General features: G+C 44.4%; 1 protein-coding gene across 3 annotated transcripts in view; it reads right to left on the bottom strand.

The window, feature by feature from the left end:
* Positions 1-22,821, bottom strand: part of MAF (MAF bZIP transcription factor) — a 344,322-nt gene extending 321,501 nt beyond the window's left edge. The window contains exons 1-3 of one of the 3 annotated variants that reach the window (XM_064488939.1): positions 21,269-22,821; positions 9,089-9,150; positions 5,378-6,818 (exon numbers count right to left, since the gene is read on the bottom strand). In XM_064488939.1, coding sequence (XP_064345009.1) covers positions 9,117-9,150; positions 21,269-22,389 — 1,155 coding nt within the window. In that variant the 5' untranslated portion in view covers positions 22,390-22,821 and the 3' untranslated portion in view covers positions 5,378-6,818; positions 9,089-9,116. Of the gene's footprint in view, positions 1-5,377; positions 6,819-9,088; positions 9,151-21,268 lie in introns of those variants that run through there. The other 2 variants (XM_064488940.1, XM_064488941.1) reach the window with 2 other exon arrangements.
* Between the last annotated feature and the right edge of the window lie 231 nt (positions 22,822-23,052).

Genomic DNA, 23,052 nt, shown 5'->3' with positions numbered 1-23,052 from the left:
AAAGCTTTAGTCCATATAATACTGGTCAGGGCCAAGCTTGCCGGGGTAATTACTCTGTACCAGGTGCTCTCCATGCATTATTGTATTTAATCCTTTGCAAAAGCCTTTCAGGGACTATCCCTATTTTACAGATGCAGAAACTCTGTATTCTTTTTCATGTTACTAGAGATTTTGCTGACAACTTTTTATTAAATGGGGCTTTCAATGGAGTGATTTAACGCTGATTTATCTTCACTATCCAGCAATTTCCTGAGTGTCAGTTGTGCACCTGACACTTTACACATTACAGGGTATTAAGGAAATGTACCATCTATTATTTTTTAAATGCTCTTGAAATGACAATCTTTATCTTGGAGTAGGGAAGGGCTGCTCCTTTACCTGACAAAGGAAAACCACAGAATCATTTGTGTTTAGAGCCAGAGGGGTCCTTGGGGTCAAGATCATGGGAAGTAGTAGCCCTGGGTCTTCTAGATCCTACTCAGATGATAATGTACCTACTTCTAGGCATCACTCAGCCCCACTCAGAAAAAGAGGACCAAGGAGGAAGGAGAGGGTAACTGATCTCACTCGACACGTGCTGAGGTTAAACACTGAGCTGTTTAGCTGGGATGGGGGGGTGGGGGGATAGGGTGGCATGGTGTGCATCTAGAAACATCTGCATGACTGTGGTGTAGGGTCAAATCACAACTTTATTGCTTTGAACCTGAGTTTCCTCATCTCTGTAAAGGGGATTAAAATATCTGCCCCCTAGTTGGTGTGAGCATCAAAGACGGCACAGGTCCTGGCTCCCAGGAGATGCTCGGTCAAAGGCAGCTGTTATCATCATCTCCTGTGAGACGCTGGATGGCCTCCAAGGGCTAGGGCTAGGTGGAACATCGTGGTCTTCAACTCCGTGGAAGCTTTCTCTCACTCCTGACAAATGGGCACCACCCCCAAGTGACCAAAAGAAGTGGTGAATAACAACTCCCCTTTACGTAGGCTGATTCTCCTAGTCTCTGTGGCTGCGGGGCGGGGAGGGGAACAACTCTTCAACTTGAAGTCCACCTCACCTCTGAAACCCCCGAGACAAGGGAGGTGAAAACCAACTCTGCACACATTTGATAAGATACACAGTATGTCTGCATGCAGGGGAAATGTCCTGACTAAGTATTATGGTTCCAGCCCAAGAAAATTAATGTGTGAAATCTTGACCTTTGGATCTCCATGTGTATCTGAGAACTCACATACAGGCCCCTTCTTCCACATGTTCCTCTTTGTTCTGCTATCTTTGCAGACACTGACCTCCAGATAACCTCTCCCCGATATCCTGGTAACATGGGCTGGCATTCTGGTTTCAAATGTATGTCTCCGGTACCTTTGTAAAAATAATTTTCCAATTTCAGAAAATGAGACCCCCCCCACCGCTAATGAGCAAATAACAAGCAGATCTGCTTTGAAAAAAAAAATCATACTTCAATGGCTGTGATCATCTGGCACTGGCTGAAAATGATCCCTTGTTTTGCCAACAGGCATTAAATGTCACTCCTTCGTTAAACACGTTATTGTCCCCGATTACGGGTGGTGTTCACTGCATTTGTAATTTATAGAATGCATTTATTGATTTTATTGTTTTCCTTTATTGGGATGTTTTAGGGTGTGTTTAGATTTGTAGCAGGGAGCATCCCGTTTTGCCCCAGTGACTGATCCATACCAGTCTCTCCCCAGGAGTAACGAATCCCAGGTCTCAAGGCCTGGGACTCAGGTGGATGCGGATGGTCATACTGACACCTATGATCAATTTCATCTCTACTTCACACGATGTATCATTTTTCACATGTAAAGATTTTACTGTGTAGTGCTTTGTTTCTAGATAGAATTCTAGAGCCCTCTTCATTTCTCATATTAACAGCTTAATATTTAGAGTTGGAAAGACAGACAGGAAATGTAATGAGACTTCAGGACTCCCCCAAATAAAGTAACTCTTGTCTTCTATTTGACAAATATGAAACAGTGTTGGACGCGCAAAACCTTTCAAAAAGCACTATTTCCAGGTTCAAACACAATGGTCCTGAGAAATAAATGACTAATTCTTGTTTGATATTAATCACAAATTACTTTTTTCCTTTAAAAAAATAATTAGAAACATGAGATGGAATAAATATTTCAGGCGACCAGCAGCAAAATGGGGAAATACCGTGTGTTTGGAGTTTTAGTGCCCTCTGAGTACAGAAATTTATTTGCAGCAAGCAGAAAATAGACAGCAAGCATAAAAATACAGCAGAGTCCCTCTAGTAAAATTATTTATCAAGCTAACAAGGGAGGGACCCTTCTTGTAACAACAAGCCAGTGAGGAAAAGACATGGCTTTATATTTTACCTTTGGGTTAGCAACCCAGTAAAAATGCCAACTGACAAGCACTTCACATAAACATTTCTTTCTAAATGAGCTTCCTTGTTAGAAGGAAAGGGAAAAAAAAAACAAAAGTCTAGCTAAGGACCACTACAGCTTACAGACAGAATTCTAGCATGTATACGCTGAGTCTTTCGTGCAAAAATAATATAACTGAAAAAAATAAGTTAATATGAGAGACGAATGGAGTTTAAAAAACAAATCAGAAATTCATTTTAAAAATGTGCTTATATTCTTATCAGGGTGTCCTTATACTTGGATGTTTATAGATGGTCACCGTTTTGCCACATGCTTTTTCAGGGCTGGCTTACAAGTCTCTGGAAAACATATGTATACGTAGACATTCATATATAGAGATACATATGTACTGACATTGCCTCTACTGCACAAGCCTCAATGCTCTATTTTTTCAAATATTTATTTTATGAGCAAAACCCCAAAGTCAGATTTTACAGTTTAGTTCAACGAAACCAAACTTTGATTATAAATTACAGGTCACTTTACTGCAACATGCAAGAGCAAGAAAAAAAAAGAAAGTAAAAGGATGGAAAAAGGAAACCCTTGAGACAAAACTAGGCAGTGGTCTAATCCCAATTAAATGTTAAAGAAATAGTAAAAGATGCATTCTCGGAATAACTACATCCTCCATAGCTCGGCAAGTAACACCTGATGAATTTACAATGCAATCACCCACTCAGATCTCATCTTCCCTTAAGTGAAAGTCTGACTGGTTAACTGTGGCAAATGTGGGAAGGAGGCTTTTTTACTGTAGAAGAAAATGACACTGGAGAGGATGAGGAATCTGAAGGACGCTATAAAACGTTGAGGAAAGTCAGACAGAAACATCTTGCTAGATCTGCATTCCCCTGCCCCCTCCCCACCAACTCCCGCCACCACGTCCCAACAATGCCTTAAAAGTTACAAATTTCCCAGCAACAGGAACAGAAAGATTTTCATTACTAACATCAGCCAGCTCAAATAAAATAGGAGGGGAAAAAAAATAAAACCAAATTCTTTCTTACTGTGTTTTTTTTTTTCCCTCTCTGGAGCCGAGCGACTGCCACCGCACTGCTGTGAAATCTCCAAGCTCTGGCTGGACAAGTGAAAGAAACCTCCGCTTTCGGGCAGGATCCGGATTATAGGGTTCAAACTCTCCATTTGAAGTCCTACCAGCTGTTTGGGAACTGGGCATATTATCTGCTCACAAATGTATAGGGAGGGTTTACTGCTCCAGTCAGGTGCTATTTTGTTACACTGACCTTTTGGCGTTTCAGCCAAGCACTGTCAGGATGCTACAAAGTAAGCGAAGATCAAAGCCAACAGAGGTAACGTTGAAATTAACCAGGTTCCTCTTGGAGGCTAGAGTGTTTAGCATCCCATCTTTACTAACAATTTTACCACCAACAACTAAGCCGAGGGAGAGTTTGAGAGCAGCAGTTATGCAAGTTCTGGTTTGCAAGGCTCCAGGGGATTAGCAGAACACAGAGCAGGTGGGAAGTCCGTGTGTCCAGGGAAATTACGTGACGCCAAGGGGCCTCGCACGTGTGGTGACTTTCCAGCAGCTGCTGAGAGGAGGGCAGCTGGGAGCCCTCAACCCTGGGCTGCAAAGCAGCCCCGAGGTTTACAGAAATCCTGATCTCGTCCCAAACTGCTGCTCCTTCTCTGAAAGGGGGAACCCAGGCTCAGCTCTGTAAGCACACCTATTAAAGCACAGACACTATTGCTTCTACTCTGCAATGGTGAGAAGCTGCTTCCGGGCTTTAAAAGAAGAGAAGGAGAAAAAATAAAAAATAAAAAGTCGGGGGCCACTGAGTCACAAACAAAACAGTCATTGAGCATCAGGATAGAACTGCAAGAAGGAGCAAAGAATGAGACCCAACACGGGTCAAAAAGGTCAAATAAAGGGAAGAAATTTCTGATCTCTCTTGGTCACCCTCACCTGGCCTTCTGAAAAGCAGTGCGGGAAAACCAACACTGTCAGACGTATCGTGTGCTACACCCTAAGATTTTTTGAAAGGATTTGAGAGGATTTTAATGGCTCCATTAGGAAGAGAGAGAGGAGTGAAATAAGAGAAATTTTAAAATGAAACAGAAAATTCTATTTTCCTATTCAAAATGTTCAGCTAGTAAGAGACCCCACGTCAGCTCCCCACCCTCCTTTGCCTGTACACTAGGAACGAATCTCATTTTAAAATATAAACAACCCAGAGGCACACCATCACAGTATAGACTCAAGCCTTTTAATTAACTACCATTGGTAATAAAAGGTTTCCATTCTGATTAAAGCTGGGGTGAGGGGTTCAACCTTGGTGTCAGAATCCCTTTAAACAATTGCAAACCCCCGGACTCAAGACTCAGCTTGGCTGCTGGCAGGAGCCAGGGAAGAAGAAAAGAAACTTTTTCTGTAGAACCCAGTTTAAAGGAGGCATGACCTCAGGGTCAATTTCAGATCAATTCAAGTCTCACCTCCACTGCCTACCTGCTAGCAAGTGAACTTACTGTGCTTTTCAATGGATTGAAATGACTAAAAAGAAATTGTCACTTGCTGCATGTGGATAACACGTTATTAGATGCTTGCTGAGGGACCGGGGAAAACAAACTCCCTTCCTCTCTCTTTGTTTTTCTTATTCTCACCTCACCAGTGATGAAGGTGTAGGATGCGCCCCTGTCCTGCTAATTAGGTGTTAATATCTTCCAGCAGCTTCAACTGGAGGTCACTGCGGTGTTGTCTCCAGTGACACCTGTAATTCCCACAGCTGGTTAGATTTTCCCACTCACAAAGCCTGAAACTTCCTCTCCCCCACCTCCAGTTTGGCATTAGTTCCCATCTGAAATTTTATAAATGCTAATATCTTTATTATATTTCCTGTAGACTCTGGAAAGAGAGGCACTCAGAATTTTCCCACTGGCTTACCCTCATCCCAGCATTTTCCAAATACTGCAAAAAAGGAGACAAAAAAAAAAAAAAAAAGGCAAAACCAACCAACCCTTCTGCGTAGCTCATTTATTGCTGATAATTTCATTAGGTGCCAGGAAAAGCAAAAAAAAGAAGAAAAAATGCAGACGTGAAACAACAACTTTACAGTAATATTTGGATCGAGGAAATCAAAGACAGCATGCGGCAGACGAAGGGAGTTTCAACATTGGCATCTGTGAACGGCAGCAGTAAATCTGAGTTTTTGGCAGGTGCCTGAGTGTGTGCTTTTAGAACGAAAGCTCTTTACAGAAGCATCATTTTGTTTTAAGTAACGAGTGCTGTACTTGTACAAAAATTCCTTCCTCCTTTTTTTCCCCCAAATGCATAACGTCTCTTTCTGTAAGGCAGCCCCTTCAAGAGCGTCCTAAAGTTAACTGAAAATATAATGTGATTTCATATGGCACCATTCAACCAGTTGCCCAGTACCTGCTCTGCTATAATTAATTGATGAAATCCGCTCAGTAGTGGACCAGTGCCCAAGGAAAGGAAACAGTAGGCAGCCTTGTATGGAAAGGGGGTTTGGTTGGGTGGGAGCAGACTCTAAATAAACACACAACAACAACAATTAGGTAAGTCCCAGTAATAAAACACTTTAAGCAGAATTATTTTCCCTTATTTTCTCAGCGCCAACACATACAGTGATGTAATTTGGTTAAGACATACTCATGGAACTTGTGATGGATTGGTCCGCTCTCCAAATCTGCATGCCAGACAGCATTCTACTCCTTGCTGTCTTCCAGGATGGGGCAGTTACTCTAAAAACTGAGTATTTAGAAGCCTTGAGGGGTCTGCAGTGAAGACAGAGACAAGACCAGCCACTGTTCTCGAATGGAGGCACCAAGAAATTCAAACTTACAGTCTATGTTTTCACATGTCCTTTGCATGAGAACACCTGATTCACCACTTCTGTTCAAATATTTTGATGATCTCTGCAAGGGAAGCACAGCCACGACATCTTTAATTCTGTGTTTGGATGAAACAGCTGTACTAAGGCACCCACGTTGACACTGGGCATCGGGAAACCATGCTTGCATTTTATTTCTGGATGATTACGGGCAACGTGGGACGACAAGTTATACAAAATATTAACAAGATTTCTGAGTCCTTTTACCGTGTTTTCTGTTTCTATTTCAGTTCATAACATAGTAAAGCCTTTCTTTCATTTGTTTGAATTCACGTCAGCATAGATACAGTCAGAATAAAACATGTCCACTCAGCTAATTTAAGACTAGGGGTAAAAGGAAAAAAAAAAAAAAAAAAAAAAAAAACCACTGACGGGGACTTAGAACCAGAGAAGTGCTGTTTATATAAGTTCCATCAGGAAAGCTCCCCTAGGTGACAGGAGAGCTACAAACAGGCCTCCCCCTATGTACGGATCCCACCTGCCCTGCCCCGAGGCAGCTCTGTAAGGCTTGGTTGCATCCGGATGGGTCTTAGCCAATATCAGGAACATCTGTAACGGGCAGAGCACACGTATCAGCAGGCTAAGGTCCACCGCCACCTTCTGAAATGAGCGTTTCAGCACATGGGATGAAAGAGCACGTCTCAAAGGCCTACGTTCACCTTTGGTGCAAACCATGGGCTGTTGTGTTGCCTCCTTTTGACAATTCACCCTAAGAGATAGCCTCTAAGGTGAATTCCAAAACCGCCCCTCCGCCTTAGGGTCAAGCCACATCATCACTTGTTTCCACAGGGATGATGCTAATATCACGCCTTCCCCAGGGATGCTACCACGGAGAAATCTGCATCAGATAGCAGTGTGGGGTCGTTGGCTCTGTGGATTGTCAGGTTAGAAGGCACAACCTCAGTAAAGCACGCACTTGGGAAGACTTGCATATTGTAAGCTGCAACATGCGCTGTTGGAAAGTGTTAGTCGGGATCAGGGGATGTAACAGAAATAGAGAATTTAATCTTTTTGTGATCACACTTAGGATGACTGTTCTGATGTGCCCAAGAACCGCAGTGTAATCCAGACTGCGTTTCTGAGAATAAATAAAAGGTAATTAAATGCCTCCCCAAATGGCTTGTGATTTCATTTTCACACCCTAGCCTAGAAAATTGCCAGAAATAAGCCACGAAGTTGTAATTGTATGTAGTTGAAATTAGCAAGAGAGCAGAAAGGTAGTGGGTCCCCGTCTTTGGCTTCCAGGATTGAAATCTCTTAACCAAAGTGACTTTCTGAAAATAAACTAAGTAACTCTCCCAAAGGGATCAAGTATTGAACTTTTCATATCTCAGCTTATAATATCTAATATCACAGAGTAACTTTGAGGAATTGTCCTCCTTCCCAAATTCCCCATCTGGCCAAATGCCTTTCTCTTCCTTGCTCTCACCTGTCAATCATGTTTGCAGCTGAAATTTGATTTCTCTCCCACCAGTAACCTCATATGAAATATTACCAGGGGGGTCAAGACCCGTGTGAACCTTGCCTTAAAAAGTTCATTAACTCTTTGCTCGAAATGGATGGTTTCAGTGTAACAAAATCTGCCAGTGGGCCCAAATCATCATATTTAATAGAAGGCTTTCCAACTGCAATTATAAAGTCAGGGATAAAAGAAAGGAATAAAAAAGTAAGGAATAAAGTGTTGCTCCTGCATGCACACACGAGGACACACAAATTAATCCCAAAGGCGCACACTAAGTTAAAGTCTATGTAAGAGAACTATTACAGAAAATGTTAATTTTGTCAAAGGCTAGGAAAGAAATCATGTTAAATATTCACAGTCCAGTTATTCAAGGACTCCCCTAATCACAGCGTGTGAAAGTAAGTAATCAGATACCATTTTTGAACAGTGCGGGAAAATAAGGTTCTGTTTTCCAAGACCCTCAATTCAGTGGATTTTAAAGAGTCTCCTCTGCAAAAAGTAGCAATTTGCCCCCCTCCTTAGTTTGTCTAGAAACCAAAAGCTGTATTTCATGCAAATTTCTCAGCAAGCAAATTTAATACAAAAAAAAAAAATCAAGCTTCATTCCATTAGCCAATATGAGGTAACACGAATACATAAAACGATGACACTAAATAATTGTTGGTGTAAGAGTGTTGGTCTAGCTCTCTAAACAAAAAGGAATCATAATTAAATTCACACTGAGATGCTTGCAATTGAAAACCCATTTAAATAGCTTAATTTCATTTTTTTTGAAGTAGGTAAAAATCAGATTTCTGCCTCCTACCCACCTTCTGCCTATTTTTGAAATGGGGAGTGGCTTCGAAGTCACATTTGGACACAGAAGAGGGGACATAATGTGCTTTGAAATTGCATTAGATCCTCCAAATGTGAATACAGAGTGAATTATAAGATTCTGTGAATTTGGAATGTGTCTCTGACGTCCAAGTAAAGCTGGCCAAGGACCGTGGATGCTGGTTGTACAGATTCACCCAAACTGACATTCAAGAAGAAAGACTAGCTAGCTCTTTGTGTGGCAACAGACTCACGCTGGTTGAGGCTGAAGATCTGAGATCTACTCAAACAGGATTAGTACTCTATCCACCACACCTATGGAATGAAATCAATACAGAATTGCATGCATGCTGGTCTCCCATACACTGCACCCTTCTCTGCAGCCCCTAGAATCACCATTTATGCACACGGGAAACCCACATACAAAAACTAACGCAGGAGATTTTCACACCTCAAGAATGAGCAGCATTCCTTGCTTGCTTGCTTTCTCCCTCATGGAAAATGCACTAAAACAAGCACATGCAAATCAGAAATCAAGATGTACCTCTTTGACTTCAGGCAACAGGATTTGTTCACATCACTGATGTAGAGGATTCCCTTGGGTACCTGATTTAGTAAATATATTAAAATAAACAAAGGCTTGTTAATAACCATGAAGGGGGTTTTCTAAGGACAGTATGCTAAAGGCAGCCTACCTAGCTATGAAAAGGGCAGAATGAGACCAAAAGAATAGGGATTCAGTTCTACTTGCTTTGGCATCCTGGCCTCCGCCCTGCCCGAGGAAGGGTTCACATGGAAGAGAACGGCATGGGAGGCTGGGTCACCTTTTTCCACTATTGCTGCAGCCCCCAGGAAGCTGAGATAGAGATACCCACTGGCCCAGCAGCCTGGATCAGCTTTGAAGCTGCCCTCAGTTCGGAAGACCAAGTGATCCCGGGGTCACGGGCAGGAGAACATGAATGGCCTCTGATGGGTGACTCAAGGGTTCACAAACTGCGCATCCCTCAGAGAACCAAACTGGTCCAGATTTCCCCAGCTCTTTCCTAGGGCACATTTCTCTTCCATCTTCCCCCCTCCTCCTCCACTGCCCTGGGCTCTTCTGCTGCCGCTGCTGACCTTAATTGCAAATGTTCTCTTAACAAATAGAACCATTTGGGTACCGCCCTTTTATTTATTAACTTCTTTTCTGTTTAAATTAGTAGCAGGGAATGCTTAGAACGGTAATATGAAAATGAGGTTGCTTTAAAAAAAAAAAAGTCTTTTTGCTTCACAGTGAATAACAAAGCACAGTAATTCAAAGTAGTTAGCTTTCTATGGTTCAAAAAACCCTTATTGCTATTAGCTGTACTAATGTAAGTGGCAAAATAATTATCATTTACTGTACCGAGTCCAATATTTTCCAGACAGCAGTTTAATAACAAAGCAAACCTGTCATCTCTCCCTATAGTTAGCCACACGATACAAGTTCAGACTGTCAAAATATATTTAAAATCTAATTTAAAAAATTCAACATGGTTACAGCAAATCTGTGTACAATAATTGTGATAAACTAGCAAGTCAATCTAATTTTTTTCCCAACATGAAGATTCAGTTATTTTTCTTTGATACGCGACACTTTTATTTAAATTACTTTACAGTTGGTGTGAACAAATATTCTATGCATACACCTGCTGAGATCCGCCGGCTGCTGTGACTGACATAGAATCTTTCTTAAATTTTCACTTAGCTTAACTCTCTAATTTTTTCCAATGCCCTTTATCTAAGTGGTCTGACTACGCATTAAAACACTCAGATAAACAAATCTGTACTCATATTGGTCAGAACTGCCCCAAATACACTATGCGCTTTCACCCACATTTCATGTTAGAAATGCTTTTAAAATCTTGTGGCACAAACTACTCTTCTTCATGCCACAATATACACTAATCTTTTGCCAAATACATTATTTCTCTGCCAAAAAAAGAAAGAAGGAACAAAAAACACACTGAAATTATAAAACCTGGAAGTGTTATCCGTGATACCAATTGTTCTCCATTTGAAGTTCAAATGGCTAACCTCCAAAAAAACAAGAAAACTTCCCGTATAAGCTTACATTTTTTAATCTTTAGAAACAACAGATTCTTTTAGAAATGCAAGTGAATAGAGTTTAAAAGCTTAAGAGATCATGGAGGAAATATTTTTGTAATTTCTTTGGGGTACTGCAAACATATGTTGAGCTTCTGTAAGGAGTATTTACATGAGATCATATACTTGTGAGGCATTTTTCAATTTTAGAAAAATATTGCAAAGCAATAATTGAACGGAGACTTTGCAAAAACGCCCCTTTGCCTTCCTGACCATCTCATTGATAGTCTCTTATTTTTGGAGAAAAAGAATCGGGCCTCGTTAAATGCGATATTTGGCATCCTGCCTGAACTCTCATAAAGTAGATGTCCTTTTTAGATCACTGGTGTCATTTTCCTCAAGATGACCTCCATCCTCTGGCCACCTGGGGAACCCATCCTGTTATCAAGGCATTTACTTTCACAAGTGAGGGAGAGAGAGACTCCGTTTGCACACCTGAATAGAGTCCAAAAGTCACTGCTGTTTCTCTGTTCTCATCACCTTCACCCAGACTGGTCACTGGGGAAGAGTGGTGGGGGCCAGGGGGTCTCACGTAGGAGTGGGAGAGGAGATTTTTGAGCTGGACCATGATGGTGTAGTCCAAGCCAGGCGTCTGCCAGCACAGAGTCTCTAACACTGGGATCTATTTACCTAACGGTTAAATAGTATTTTTTTAAATAGCATAGGCATGTGCAGCGACATTCCAAGGAAGATTTTAAAAGGTCTCATCACCGGTACAGTGCAGGGAATTAACATGGACCGTACACCCGAGGACATGGTAGACGGTCAGGGTGCGTCTCCGCGCTGCCCGGAGTCATGCCAAGTCTGGCCACGTTTTTATGGGAAGATGATTCTGGTTAGGTTCCGCTCACGCCTACCAACATGGAGAGCAGGCTGAAGAACTCTGTCGCGTGATCATTTTTACGTCATATTGTGGAAACTGCGGATTTACCTTTTAATAGCTTCCCCCTCTACAATGTGTTACTTTAAAGAGTTCCATAAATAAATAAATAAATAAGTAAACAAACTGATAGATAAATGGCAGATGAAACAATATGTTGGATTCATTACCTGAAAACAGAAAGACTTGAATATCACCTTTTAACAGATTTAATCTTAGGGTGGTTACCAAGCCCCCCCCCCATGCAATCAAGGATTTTTGTGGAATCTGGTGGTGTAAAAGTGCCTTAGATGCTGAGATCACAGTTTTACTTTCAACACATTTATCTGCAATTAATGAATCCTTCCCTAAGAGAAAAAGGGGAAAAGGAGAATTATTTAAGAAGGTGCAATGATTCTTGCCTAACTACTTCACCTACAAGGATCTAAAAAACTGAGGGTCCCTGTAAGAAAAAAGCCCCACACGGAAGGGCTCCTTTCTGAAATGAGTCGTTTTAAAGTTTGCCCTCTTTAGACAGTTCTTGCCTGCCTGAGATTTGGCTACAGCTGTGTTAAATCTGCGAATGCAAGCAACTCCCTCGCGCTGGAGCTGTGGGCGAAATCCTAATAAAGTTTGCCTGAGCGGCTTTCCTTTACAATAAGCATCAAACTCTATCAAGGAAAAACCCCAACCTTATCGAGATTTCTGGAAAGATTTTAAAACATGCTCTCTGGAGTTCCTTCTTTTCCTCTTTTTTCCTCTTTCACCCAGTCTCCAATCAGAGTGCAGGGGGCGGGGGGGGGGAGTGTATAGATCAGGAAAATGGGCTGGACAATTAAGAGAGTAAAAAAATCGAATGACCTGGAGCTGACGATCTTAGTTCCAGAAGGTGCCTGGGGCAGCTTGAGGGTGAGGTGGGGATCCCAAGGTGAGGGGCGCAGCCTTTTAGGGCAGAGTCCCGCTCCCTCCCTCCAGGAGCCCACTTGGGGCGGGGCGCAGCCAAGCAGGTAGTTTTCAAGTTCCGAGAGCTCCACGACGGCCAGGGCAGTCCTCTTGGAAAACTTAAACCAAATTCCAGTACAAATCCGAGTTCCCTGCTGGGGCGCGCGGGGCCCGGGGGCGCGCTGGGAGCCGCTGCCGGTAGCGGCTTGGGCATCTCGGAGGGGAGGGGAGCTGCCTGGCCGGCGTCCGGAGCTTGCGGGCCTCCCGGAGGCGCAGCCGTGGGCCCGGGGCACCCGGGACTTCCCGTGGCCCCGGGCAACCACCTGGACCCGCCCCCGAGGTCCCGGCCTCCTGTTCTGCACTTGCTGCGAGTAGCCAGGAGCGCACCTGGCAGGCGCAGAGATGCCCAAAGTGAATGGGCCCCGCAGAGAAAGTGTAGGCGGAAGGGGTGGGCCCGGGAAAACCAGGAGACGGGACAGCGGACGACCTCAGCATCCTCCCTGCCTTCATCTTCTCCGTTCCTGGCTTCAAGGCCCTTGGACCAGAAGCTCCAGCCAGCGCTGAACATTCCAGAGCCACTTTCCAGCACTTCTCCGCATTCCTGCCTTCGCACCGGAACTGGAGCAGGAGCGACTTAGTGGGTCCGAGGTCTCAGCTTATGTGACTGCCTTCTGGTCCAAGAGCAGTGACTTCTGAGTCTCTCTGATGGCCCTGGGTGATGAGGCATGGGGTGGGGGATAGAGGTGCCAAAAATTATGGCGAACATACTGGGATGGGCTGGGGCCAGGTGGGAAAGGGCTGAAGCCCTGGGGCTAAGTACATTGCTGTAGTTTTTAAGAATCATGAGGATCTCTGGGTCTGTCAACGGCTTGTCAATCAACCTGTAAACAGAGCCTTCCTGGTGGGAAGTCAGAGCCCTGGGAATGACCCAGAGTTGACAGGGTGTCATAAGCCAAGGTTGGCCTCTGTTAGTAATACTCCCCCAGCCCCAGCATGCCTCCCACTACCTGCTCTGCTCTCCTCTCCTCCCTCCCAGGCCTAGTTTGGGATTGCCTATTGTTCCAGGATCCTCAGGCCTGTTGTCCTTCTGCGGAACCACCCCCCTCCCATCCTCGTGTCCCCAAAGGAGACCAGAAACCCACTTCTACAGGTTTCCAGAATGGATGAGGGCACATAGGACCAGGGCAAATTTTGGTTGCCAAAAGGAATGCTGCACTGCTGTCCAGATTTTCAGCCCAGGATTCCCTTCACAGCCATCCTTTTAGGGGATTCTCTCAGGATAGCGATTTTTCCTCCTCCTTCCCCAGTTCTATAAGGTTACAGGGCCTCTCCTATTCCCTAACCGAAAAGAACCAACCACAAGGAAAAGCCGTTCTTTGGAATCTTAGCTTGGAAACACTCAAGATTGGTGATCAGAATATTTAGAATAAATTCAGAATCCAAATCCCCAGTGTGCAGCTCACACCCAGGCCTGGCCTGGGCAGGGGCCAAGCGGGCGTGGGGGGTGAACACAGAACTATTTCCTCCCCTCCCCCCTCCCCTCCCAAACCTCCACAGACACCCCCACCCTCATCCTCCCTTCTTGAATTAATGCCCCTTTCTAATCGTAACTAAAGATCCAAGAATCTGTGGAGAGGGGAGGAATGTGATTTTGCAATCCAAAGTCCTAATTATAGGAAAAAATTTTTATTTAACAAAAAGAAAGGAAAAGAAAATGTATTTTGTTGAACAGGGAAGAGGTGCTTAGCAGATGATTAAGATCTGGGTAGAAAAAAAATGCATTCCGATCATAGCCTCTCTGTGGAAAATGTATTTTGTGAATTTCTTGAAACTGTCCAACTCTGATGCACAGTCATATAAAGATCTGATTTCTGTGTGCTGTTGAGGTGTTCTTTCTCTGTCAGTCTTGTTATACGGGGGCAAACTTACGGAAAACACACAAAGGGCTTTCAAATTTAAACAATAAAAACTGCCACGATGCCGTAAAACCTCTTGCGGTGACCGTAGAAATATTGGCATATCATGGCCAAATGGTCCCAAATGTCACCACTGTAAAATTACAGATCAATATATTTATAAATGCCCCAAAGTTAAGGCATGAACAATATCCCCGGCTCTCTTAATTTGGGTTCAATCTCTAAAATCGTTTTCAGAAACGAAACACATGTGAACAGATAGGAAAGAAGCAGACAGCTGAACCTGGTTGGCACCTGGCAAACGTGGACCCTGGGTGCCTCTCGCCTTCGACGTCTTCCTCACTGTTCTCTCTGGCTTCCCTCATTTCTCACCTCCCATGGATGGCACAGGGAACAGAGAGCCCGGGGTTTTCCTACGCCTTCACACCGAGCAATTTGATTTGCTTTGTTTGTTGTTTTGTCCCTCTCTAAAGGGTAAAGATGTTCTCACATTGTTGCAGGACCATACTTCTTTATGCTCTGACAATCATGAGACAGTCTGGGAGACTGAAATTCTCTCACCCTGTCCCCTACCCCCGCTAGAGGAAAAAAAAATGCTACACAGAGTTGGGTTTGTTCACCAGTCAGGGTGGAGCCAGGCTTGGAGAGAATTCCCCTTTTCTGGGGCTGTTTGATGTCTCAATTTTTGAAGACTGATCTCAAAAGTGAGAAAAGCTGTGTTATCAGAAGGTGGGTGACAGCTCCTGCTCTGTTTTTAAACAAGTGCAAAAACAAACAAACACATCCGGATTCGGAGGGCTGGGTGCTGGACCACCTCCCTGATGGCTCCTGTCTGCCCAGCCTTGGACTTGGGACATCTTTCAAATGTTCAGGCTGGGCCAAGAGTGAGAACGAACTTTAGGTTTCTCTTATCTTCCTCTCAACAACGAGGAAGGCACTGACTCTGAATTATTCACCCAATATGCTGAGGAATAATCAGAATTGGTGAAAAGTGGAGCCTCCCTAAGGTAGATAGATCTTCCCTAAAAAAAAAACTAAGACATCTTTTCAAAGAAAAGGGACAATTTTTTTTTTTAATCAAATGAAGTAAAATCGCAGTGGGGAGCCTTACAGATCATCGGTCTAAGGCAGGAGAATCCAGCTTCCTAGCCTCTCTTAGCAAATGTTTATGTAAGAAGGAAGGCCCCAGAGCTTGGCTGTGTGTTTCACTGGCACAGAAACCAGCTGGCTGAAGGTTGTCACTCACATATCTTAGTCTCCCAACCTGTCTCAGTTAGTCTTTAACTACCGACAGGCAAAAAATACAGATACCTGTGTGGCAAGCAGGTTTTAAATATATTGATTGGCCTAGAATACGGGGGAGGACATTTTATAAAGCCCAGGGTGTGTGAATACGGAAGTTGGCCTAAACCAAAAACAAAGACAACAACAAAAACCTTCCAACTACCCAACTCAGGAAACTTTGAATGTGTCCGAGGCCACTTCAATCACGTTAGCCCCAGACATGCCGGAAATTTGGCTACTGAGACAGCGGTGGCCCGTGTTTGCAAGGGTGGCTACCATTTGCACAGTGTTTGCTGAGTTTCGCATTAAACCTGGTGGTCTGGCCAGGGAAGTTCCTACTTCAGAACCAAAGTAGCTCGAATTGATGTTACTAAATAAAAACTACTGGGGTAAAGGCACAAGGCAGAAAATATCAGGGCGTTAGAATCATGCATTCGGTAATAAACAGAGCATTTCTCATTAAACGGCCTGTCTTGAAGGAGCCCAGGCGGTTGGGGCACTGAGGCAGATAGATAGACATCTAGACATCCTTTCCTCACTGCGATCAGGAAGTGCAATCTCTGCCTGGTTGATATCAATCTATTACTGTGTCAGATACATTGTAAGAAATTATTACATGGTTTTTGAAAAAAAGGAAATATGGGAGGTGATTTTGTGGATGCCTGAGAGCAGAGGAGAAGGAAAAAAAAAAGCACACGGAGGAGTAGGGGTACGTAACTAACACTGGTTTCATTTACGGCTTTGTCTGATAAATGACCACGTTTGACATCACTGATAAATACAATACTATCCAGGGCGCAAGAGAAAACCAGGGTGCTTGGCTCTGCTAAGGCTTCTGCCCATGGCATCTGCTTGGGGAGGGGGAGTCAAATATTTTTTTCCTCTTAGTAAAATTATCTGCCAGAGAAACAATGAAGCATGAAGAAGTAGTATTTAGAGGGTGCATGCCTACGTATGCTTTAAAAATGCTAGCTGTTACCTTCTGGGACACCTTCCTTCCTATAAATTTTTTAAATTTCAGTGGATTTTTAAAAGCAATATTACAGGTTGAAAAGAATCACATTTATTTTGGTTTGGCACACTAGTCTGCTTTACTATGGGTCTGCACCTAGGACCCTCAGACAGGAGGTACAGTTAATTTGTATGGAAGTTATATATTTAATAGCCTGCATCTCAAACACAATCATTTATTTTTTAAAAAGGAAACTCAACAGTAGTCCTGGGCAAGGTGTTTTACGTGACTGTAGATAACTAATAATAATAATAATAATAATAATAATAATAATAATTTAAATGTACAGTTCTTACATAAATTTCACATAAATTTCATTCTGTGAATGCACTGATTAAGCACACACTGCTGGGGCTTCCAAATGTGGTGAATCCCACTGATGGCTCCAACTTGTGAGTGGGCTCAGTTCCGTATTTGGAATGAAAGGAATTTTAACACTATTTAGACAAAGACTCAAATGCAGTGTAAAAAGAAAATTAGATTTCCTTACATGATTTTTTTTTAATTTAGACACTTATTTGCAATAAGGGCACTTAGGCAGGATTTAGGATTTCTTTGTAAAAAAAAAAATATATATATATATATATATATAATATATATATATATATATTTATATTCACCACTCTCATTACCTGTCAAAGTTTTTAGTAATGGTTGTTCCTAAAAACACCTTTCATTAGGAGTTAACCTCTTAAAGCCAGCCACCAAAACCCTATTTTTGCTAACACCTCTCTACTTGGCTTTCTAATATTTGGGGACAAAACCTGCTTATTGTATTGAGCTGCCTTGTAAGATCCTATCAAAATGCTTCATTGTTGTAGCACAGTTTTTTTCTCCCAAGTGGCATTCCTCATGAGCTAACTGCAATAACTCCATTCTGAATGTCACTTTTATTTTGAGAATGTGTTTGCTTAAAATCTTTCATCGGATGCTGAGCATTTCTGCTTCTTCAGGGGTAGACTGCAAATCTCTTAGTTGGGATCAGACCAAAGGGAAAAAAAAAAAGATCTCTCAAGCAGAGAACAGCAGCTAACTTCAGGCACATGGACATAGATTTACTATGAAAACTTTTGTTAAAGCAAAATGAAGTGTGGATTCAGGGGCCCTCTCCAAGCTGGCACAGAGACCAAGGTCAAAATGCAGTGGGTATCCACTGTCTTCGTGGTCTGTGAAAAACGGAAGGAAGGCTGATACCCTGGCCAGAACTCATCAGCGCCAAGCACAACCTGTTTTCCTCAAAATCAGGCCTTCGTTCAGAGTTGCAATATTATCTTTTTTTTTTTTTGAATAGAAAATAAAACAAAAGTCATCGTGTTTGGCTGTATTTTCAAAACAGCGTTGGCTTTGTCTAACATTCTATTCACGTCCTAAGGGAAGCTGACTAAGAATGCAAACTGCGTGAATTTGTAACATTAGTTGCACGAATTTGTGTCATTTTAAAATAGGTCAATGCTGTTACTGAAGGTAGCTCAAGACTTTCCAAGTGATCTTTTAAGTCAGCCCCCACACACAGCCCGTGTTGGGGTAAATGCCAATAAATCAAAGCACAGCCGTTATTCCAACCAAGCATTATTTTTTGCATATATTTCAGGAGCTAAGGTGATCAGAAATCACCAACTTGTCTACGAGGACAAGCTCTCCGCTAAATATTCAGAGGGAAATAGCATTGAAGAACACAGTTTAAACCCAGATACATACTTGGACTCCTGTGAGAGGTGGATTTTTCTTTTTCCTACTTAAGACAAATGACCTTCAAAGTTAAAAAAAACAAACAAACAAACAACTTTGATTTGTCCAAAGCGTTGATGTGAAATCTTGTCAGGCCTTGCTAACAGGAAAATCATGGCGTGTAAGGGAGAAGGAAAAATAATCAATTCTAGCCAAAAGGCAAGAAGTGTTTATCTTTACCACCCAATGCATATGTGCCCAAGCCCCCTCCGCCAAAGCCTTAGGTGCCCGGCTCATTTCTCTCTAGATGGGCGAGCAGAGGGGTCAGAAACGCAGGGCGGTGCTGAGAAGGCCTTGCTCTTCCCTGGCTGGGATTTTTGTTTGTTTTCACTAGGGCAATGATGTCTCAACTTATTTGAAAACTGAAAACTTTGGGAGGGGTGCGGAGGATTTGGAGAGGTTGTAATTGACATTTCTCTTAAATATTCCTAATTATTAGAAGGGACTGGCCTCCTGCTTCACAAAACAGCCTCTGTTTCACTCTGAATGATGGCCTTCCTACTCCTCCATTAATCCTTCCTCTGGAGAAAAGGATGCCTTTTACACGTCTAATGCAGTGTTGGGCCCAGTTAAACTGTACACTAAGAAACTGAGTACAGAATCAAAAAAAAATGCAGTTTATTATTGTAGATTATTCTTCCTCTTGATATAACCAGAATTGAAAATGAAAGAAAAGCACATAGGAACATCACGCGTGGTTAGTTAGTAACTCAAGATATAAAACAATTTTGCACAGCAAAATATGTAAAAGAAAAGTAACTGACAAGATTTTTTTATATTTATTGTGGTAAGATTTACTTTTCATTTTGTTTTTAAAGACAGGATGTCAGTCCCTGAAAATAACATTTACTGATTATTGCCTTTAAAACTGTGGATTTTTTTTTTAAGTTACAGAAAATCCAGTTCTGCACCACAATACAACTGTAAAAAAATCTGCATTATCTTAAAACTGTGCAGTAATGCCATTTTTATAACTGCATAAATTTTATTAGCGTTCTAAACAGTTTTGCAAATTTTTTTTGTATTATATGCTTGCAGGTTATATCTTAGTGCAATTCAGTCCCAAATACTTTAATTTTGAAAAAAAAAACATACATTTTGAATGTAAAATACCCCTACAGATATAAACAGGGGTGTTTCCCCTCTTAATACTTTGGTTTTCAATACAGTCAGTGGTATAGCAAAGACTACACATACCCAACTTATATTTAAGTTGCAAGCACATGCTGTATAAGCTACTTTTTTTTAAACAGTCCCCTTGCAAACTCTACCCCCCCTTAACATCACAACAGTAAACAATTTAGTGCATCAATCTTTTAAAAAATCTACAGCTAAACAGACCTAACTCTTTCAAATTTATCTATAACATTCCTTTATCTGTAGCATACATTTTAACTGGGCTAACAGATTATAAAAACTAGAATTAAATTATATACTAGAAACCCATAGCATTCCACATTTGACAATGACCAAAAGCGCCAAAAAAAAAATTAAAAAAATTAAAAAAAAAATAAAACAAACCAAAAATAACGGGGCAGATTTTTTTTCAAAAATAAATTTTAGACTGCTTTCGGCAACAGCACAATTTTAGTCCCCCAAATGGGGTGTCATTCTTATTAAAAAGAAAACATTCAGAGTTCTTTAATGTTTGCCATGTTAAATTTTTAACCCATTCTGGCATCTTTGACAAGGAATGCCCTCAGTGCATTTACAATGGGAGGCTGAAGTTCTGAGTAACTCAAAGCAGTTTTGGAGCAGATGCAAACTTTCATGGGAAGAAGGCTCTAAGGTTGCACTTTTTTTGTTCTCAACTCAAGAAAGTCATGAGGCAATAAAACAAAAGTATGAAAGCCATGCCATAAGTCTTCGAATGTCCATTTCCAAGCCAAAAGGAAAAAAAAAAAGGAAAAATAATTATACCATACATGTCCAGCATGCAGGCTTTTTTTTTTTATTAATATAATGTCTCTTTTCCATAAAGTCTTTGAAACAGTTATAGTTCATTGTTGCTAAGACAAAGTAGCAAGCATAATAATGCATGAGATGAGAATGAGTTTTTTAATGGCAGACTAAACTCTCAGATTTGGCATCATAAGGCCAAACTCGTAAGTCACACCCAGAAGGTTGATGCAGGCTTGATTGTGGCAGGTTCATGAGGTTTTTTTTTTTTTCTCTATTTTAGCATAACAATGCTAAAAAACCCGATAGAACTCAGCGCGCTGCAAGTCTATAACATTTCACATTTTTTTTTTCCTTTGCAAGCTCAATCTCATATGAAGAACTCAGGAGGAGGAAAAAAAACTTAGCTTTTTTTTTTCTTTTATCTCAGAGAAGATGGGTGGAGAGGGAGTGAGGATGGAGGGTGGGGGAAAAAAAGGCAACACAGCAAGCTCCAAAAAAGTCAAATTAAAAAAAATCCAAACAAAATAAAACACACACACAGAAAATGAATACCAGCTCATGAACTGAAGAAGAAAAAAATATGTGAATGATGCAGGCATCAAAGGTGAGCGTGAGGAACTCTGCTGAGATCTTTGAACATTGTGCAAGTGTGTGTGTGTGGGGGGGGTGTGTTAAAAAAAGCGAGCGAGTTATGGAGAATTTCAGATTGGCAATCCATGAGCCAGACAACCAGCCCCTCCCCAACTTAAAAACAGCCGCCGCCACCACCACCAACTCGGAGCAGGGTGTGTGTGTGTGTGTGTGCGCGCGTGCGGGGGGCAACGGGGGGGCAAGCTCGGTATGGGAGGGGGCGAGGTGGTGGCGAGCAAGGCTCTGGAATTGGCAAGCCCACACCCGAGTCGGACCCCCACGGAGCACTTATCAAGGTGGCTAGCTGGGATCGCGTGTCAGACTCACATGAAAAACTCGGGAGAGGACGGGTTGTCGCTGCTCGAACCGTTTTCTCGGAAGCCGCTGCTCACCAACTTCTCGTATTTCTCCTTGTACGCGTCCCTCTCGCGCACCAGCCTGGAGATCTCCTGCTTGAGGTGGTCGACCTGCTGCAGCAGCTGGTTCTTCTCGGACTCTAGGACGTGCCTCTGCTGCACCCTCTTGAAGCGGCAGGACTGGGCATAGCCGCGGTTTTTCAGGGTCCGCCTCTTCTGCTTCAGCCGGATCACCTCCTCCTTGCTGACCCCGCGCAGCTGCCGGTTCAGCTCGCGCACCGACATGGTCACCAGCTGCTCATCGGAGAAGCGGTCGTCGAAGTGCAGGCCGCCGGCGGCGTGGTGCGGGTGCAGGGCGCCCCCCGCCCCCGCCGCGCCCCCGCCGCCTCCGCCTCCGCCGCCGCCGCCGCCGCCCCCGGCGCTGGCCGGGCCGCCGCCGCCCGCGCCGCCCGCGCCACCGGCCGAGGCGGACGCGCTGCCCGCGGCGCCAGGCGCGCCGGCCGTCGGGTGGTGGTGGTGGCCGGCGGCGTGGTGGTGGTGGTGGTGGTGGTAGTGCGGCCCCGCGCCGCTCTGCGCCGCGGCCGCGGCGATCACGGCGGACACCACGGCGGCGGCGGGGCCCATCTCCTCGCCGCTGCCGCCCAGGGAGGCTCCGCCGCCGGCCCCGGCCGCCGAGGCCAGCTGCTGCGCTCCGCGCGCGTAGCCATCGAAGCCGCCCTGGAGCTGGTGGCTGTTGCTGATGAGCGCCTCGACCGCGTCCTCGGGGCTGAAGCCCAGCGCCTCGGGGTTCAGCTGCTGCGGGTAGCCGGTCATCCAGTAGTAGTCTTCCAGGTGCGCCTTCTGCTCGCTGCCCGAGCCCGGGCTGGGCGCCGAGAAGCTGGGGGAAGGGGGCACCGAGCTGCACGGCGTGCTCATGGGGGTGGAGGACAGCGAGCCCCCGGCGATGAGACGGCCGCACTGGCTGATGATGCGGTCGGTCTCCACCGGTTCCTTTTTCACTTCAAACTTCATCAGATCGAAGTCATTAACATATTCCATGGCCAGGGGACTGGTGGGCAGGTCGGAGTTGCTCATTGCCAGTTCTGATGCCATTCTCCTGCCGCCGCCGCCGCTCCGCCAAATGGGCTGCAGGAGAGGGGCCAGCGGGCTGTGCTGGGTGGCCAGCGGGTGAGCCAGCTTGCCGGGCTGGGGCGCTTCTAGCTCGCGCGGCGGTGGCTGGCCCGAAACCTCCGAGCGCGCACACACACCCCCGCCCTGCCCGCGCCCCCCGCGCCCGCCCTCCCTCCCCCCTGCTCACGCCAATGTGCTCGCTCGCTCGCCCCGGCCCCTCCTCGCCTGCTCGCCTCCTAGCGCGCCGAGCCGGCGGCTTCAGGCTCGGGAAGGTCCTCCGCGGGCTGCGGTGGCGGCGGCGGAGAAGCCGGAGGAGCCCGACCCGGTGCGCGGCGTCCCCCGCTCGCCGCTCCGCTGAGCGCTTTGCATAAGGAGGGCTCGCCTCGTCGGCCCGGGCTGCAGGCGGGGCGCGCGCGGCGGCCGCTCGGGGCTGGAGGCGCGGCGGGCGGCTGTCCGGGCCTTGGCACGGGGGAGTTAACACTTCATGCTTCTCGCCTCCTCTTCTGCCTGGCTCTTTTTATTTTTTTCTTTCCTCTCTCTCTCCCTCGCGCTCTTCCTCCCTCCGTGCAAAGTGCAAGACAGAGGTGCAGCCCGGCTGGAGGAAAGGGAGGGGGGAGTTGAGTTCTTTCTTGCCTTTTTTTTTTT

Source organism: Camelus dromedarius, chromosome 9 (genome assembly GCF_036321535.1).
Source record: "Camelus dromedarius isolate mCamDro1 chromosome 9, mCamDro1.pat, whole genome shotgun sequence".
In the NCBI taxonomy this organism is placed as follows: Eukaryota; Metazoa; Chordata; class Mammalia; order Artiodactyla; family Camelidae; genus Camelus; species Camelus dromedarius.
The sequence above is the reverse complement of the archived record's forward strand: the minus strand, read 5'-3'. Positions and strand labels throughout refer to the sequence as shown.